Genomic DNA, 3,463 nt, shown 5'->3' with positions numbered 1-3,463 from the left:
GCCCCAGGTGGAGATCATAAATGTGAACTGGGAGTTGTCTTCATAGTTCTATTTTAATATTGTTGCTTTAATTATTGTAACTATATACACCTGGAAATGATGTGCATTTTGTTTGATTATAGAGAGTTTTTTAATTGGGTGAAATTTTCAACTCCAAAAGTTTAGGAAAAAATGGTAGAGGTATCTACTTCTGATGACTCTTCACCATACTTTACACCTTTAGAATATGGATTAAGATAATGACAAAGTTTTGGATTGTAACTTAGAACTGAAATGCTTTATTTCAGGGTCTTAAAAAGGTACTCTCTACTAGTCAACCCTGGCGTTTAGCAGCTTTATGTGTAATAATTTTATGCCATCCTTTACAGTTACTATTGAATGTGTATTGAAATGTAAGACCTGGTTTCTGTTTTACAGAAAGATGCCTCTGACCCTTTCAATCTAAGTGAATTATTAGATGAATTATCAAGTAAACAGAAAGAGGAACTATGGCAACGACTCAAGAATTTATTAACAGATGTGTTGTTAGAAAGCCCAGTGGATGAGTGGCAGATAGTAAAAATCAAAACTGAAGATGACATGGAAATAGAACATGATTCAAAAATGGTAATACTCGTCTTTAAAATAAAATTTTCCTCTTTATTAGAAAGTATTATTTAGGGTATATTATTGACTTTTTTTTTTTAAACATTTAAAAGCCAAGGAATAATTTTGGAGATTTTTTTGTGGTCGCGGTGGTGATGTTTTTATTGGCACATGGTTACAATATAGCAGGGGAAGGAATAGGAAAGATATATTCCTGCTACATTTGTGTAATTTAATTTTAAATTAAGGTGAGACACTAGTGAAAGCTTGAAATTAGATGAAATCTGTTTATTGGAGTTTTACTCACTTTTTATTCCTACTATTAATCCTGGACTCAGTGTTATTATTCTTTTAGGACAGCTGTTCTGTGTATGTATTCAACATTCACTTTTTTAGAATAAGCTAAAAATCTTGACTCTAATTTTAAAAATTTAGTAACTTTTAAACGTAATTTTAATTCCTAGTGCATTGACTTTTTTTCTTTTAAATTTATAGAAGAAAAACATAGAAATAATTAATGCAGTTACATCTGTGATGGTTATGTGTGTATCTCTAATAAATGGGAGTGAGAAGTATGACGCCTTGCTGGAGTGTGCCACCATACTAAATGGTAAAGTGCCTTTGTTACACTATGGAATTTTTAGAAGGAAGAAATCTAACTGATACATTGAAAAAGATGTAGTGCTGTCATGTGGAGACAGTATTGATATTAAGGTGTAACTTTGTAAATGTTTCTGATGATAAAGATAGGCATTGTTGACCAGCTAACTGCTATTGTTGGTGGGTTTATTTAGTTTGCTAGATCATGAGCTTTTTAAAAAGAAGGGTATAAGTTTCTCAATTTATGATTATTGCCAGATAATTTTACCGCAAATTTGTGACATTATTTTTCTTTAAATATTTTATGAACATGACCTGAGGAATTCCTGGAGCAGTTTTACTGTGTTAAGATTTAAATTATGGTACTCTTCAAGCTGTAATTAAACTGTAGAGTTATGTTGTTATTAATCTAGGAAGGACACAAGTCTGAATGAGAAAATCTAATTATAAAAGTTTGTATTAAAGTACTATAGAGATATGAAAGTAATGTTATTTCAAGTAATGATTTCTTAAGAAAATTCCCAAAACATAGCATAAGTATAATTAGTTTCATGTAACATGTTCTCTTACCTAGCTTTTCATTCTCAGCATTACTTGGATTTATGTTTAGTATGTTGCTTTATTCAGAATTTGCACTGAAATACATTATTTAAAAACGACTCTTAATATGATAAGGAGCCCTAGTGGCATAATGTGTAACACAGTAGACTGCTAGCCAAAAGATCAGCAGTTTGAATCCACCAGCTGCTTCTCTATGGGAGAATGATGGGCAGGTTTTAGCTGTGAAGAGTTACAGTTTCAGAAACCTGATGGAGGGGCACTATGATTCAAAACTCATTTGATAGCAATGGGTTATCAATGTAATAGTAGCTCGCAACTGTTTTGTGACTATTACCTTGTTTACACAGTGTCTGAATAACTGTTTTGTAAAATTATCAGTGCCAGCATTGTTATTACTCCCAACTTCCCAGTTAATTAATGAATTTTGCACTGTTGTAGGCATAGTCAGTGGAATTCAGATAGCTATTGATTATGAATATGAGGACATTATTAATTTTGTTCTTCATATTTACTGGTAATAAAAGCACTGTGGTTTTGTGCTAATTATACTAGTTGTTTTTACTCCTTTCACCTATAAACCAAAATTTGAGAGCAACACAGTGAGGGAGCTTTAAAGAGGACCCCTGCTCCTGCTCTGGTGCTAACAGTGTTCCTATGACAGTAGACTTAGATTTTGATGGCCTTAGTTTCCACCTCTCTAAAATTAGGAATTTGAGCAGTATGATCTTTCTGAATCGTCTAGTTCTAAAATCCTTTGTTCTAGTGAATTTTCTTGTGTAATATTTGAAAAGTGACTTTTTATTAACATCATTTGTACTTTGTGAATAATGTATTTAAATATTGAGCAAATATAAATTACTATTTGCTTACCAAAATACTGTAACTTGCAAAATTATACACTATTAAATCTGAACTAACAAATTTGCATTACTAATTGGAAAATTAATATATTCTCTTCTAGGAATTTTATATGCATTACCTGCATCTGAACGAAAAATGCATAATTCCATTCAGGATCTTTGTGTTTCTTGGTGGGAGAAAGGCCTGTCTGCCAAAGAAGAGATGGGAAAAACAGCATTTATCATGTTATTAAGGAAGAGTCTTGAGACTAAAACAGTATGCTTAGTTTTTAAAATATATTTTAGTTGAAAAATTCATGTATTTACATTATCTAGGAATTCTTTGGCTGTTAGTGTAATGGAGACTTGACTATAGTGCCTTTATTAATTAGAATTGTTTTTAAAATGAAAACATTTAGAGACTTGACAGTAAAGGAATAGGGAGCTCTATTTGCCTAATGGTAAGAAGCTGCACTGCAATCCCAAAGGTACTTGGTTTGAAACCACCAGTTGCTCCAAAGAAGGAGGCTGGACAGTTTTCTCCCATGTGATTAACTGACTCTATAAAACCTGCTGGAGGTCAGCTATGGGTCAGTTCTGACTCAACGGTACTCAACAACAACAATGAATTAGTGCTTTGACTTTTTATTGTAATCAGCATGTCAGTCTTTGCCTCCTACCACCCTAGTATGTGGATTTTTTTTTTTGGTCCTCCCCTTCAAGTTCTTGTTTGAATCCTAGACAAGGAGAAAAAGCAGGGGAGAAGGATTCAGAATTTTTCTTTTCTTTTCTTTTTTTAAAGTTTTATTATTTTGTGTGTGTGTGCCATCAAATCGGATCTCACTGGTACAGGAAGAGACTGTCCCTCCTTCTCCAGC

General features: G+C 32.7%; 1 protein-coding gene across 1 annotated transcript in view; it reads left to right on the top strand.

Moving 5' to 3' along the window:
- Positions 1–423: 423 nt before the first annotated feature.
- NCAPG2 (non-SMC condensin II complex, subunit G2) overlaps positions 424–3,463 on the top strand; it is a 103,266-nt gene continuing 100,226 nt past the window's right edge. Inside the window, exons 1-3 of the mRNA XM_006887661.1 lie at positions 424–606; positions 1,081–1,195; positions 2,708–2,862. Coding sequence (XP_006887723.1) covers positions 580–606; positions 1,081–1,195; positions 2,708–2,862 — 297 coding nt within the window. The 5' untranslated portion in view covers positions 424–579. The remainder of the gene's footprint in view (positions 607–1,080; positions 1,196–2,707; positions 2,863–3,463) is intronic.

The sequence above is a fragment of the Elephantulus edwardii genome, unplaced genomic scaffold (genome assembly GCF_000299155.1).
Source record: "Elephantulus edwardii isolate Elephantulus edwardi_28Jun2011 unplaced genomic scaffold, EleEdw1.0 scaffold00060, whole genome shotgun sequence".
Lineage (NCBI taxonomy): Eukaryota > Metazoa > Chordata > Mammalia > Macroscelidea > Macroscelididae > Elephantulus > Elephantulus edwardii.
This window is presented reverse-complemented; position numbering and strand designations above follow the sequence as displayed.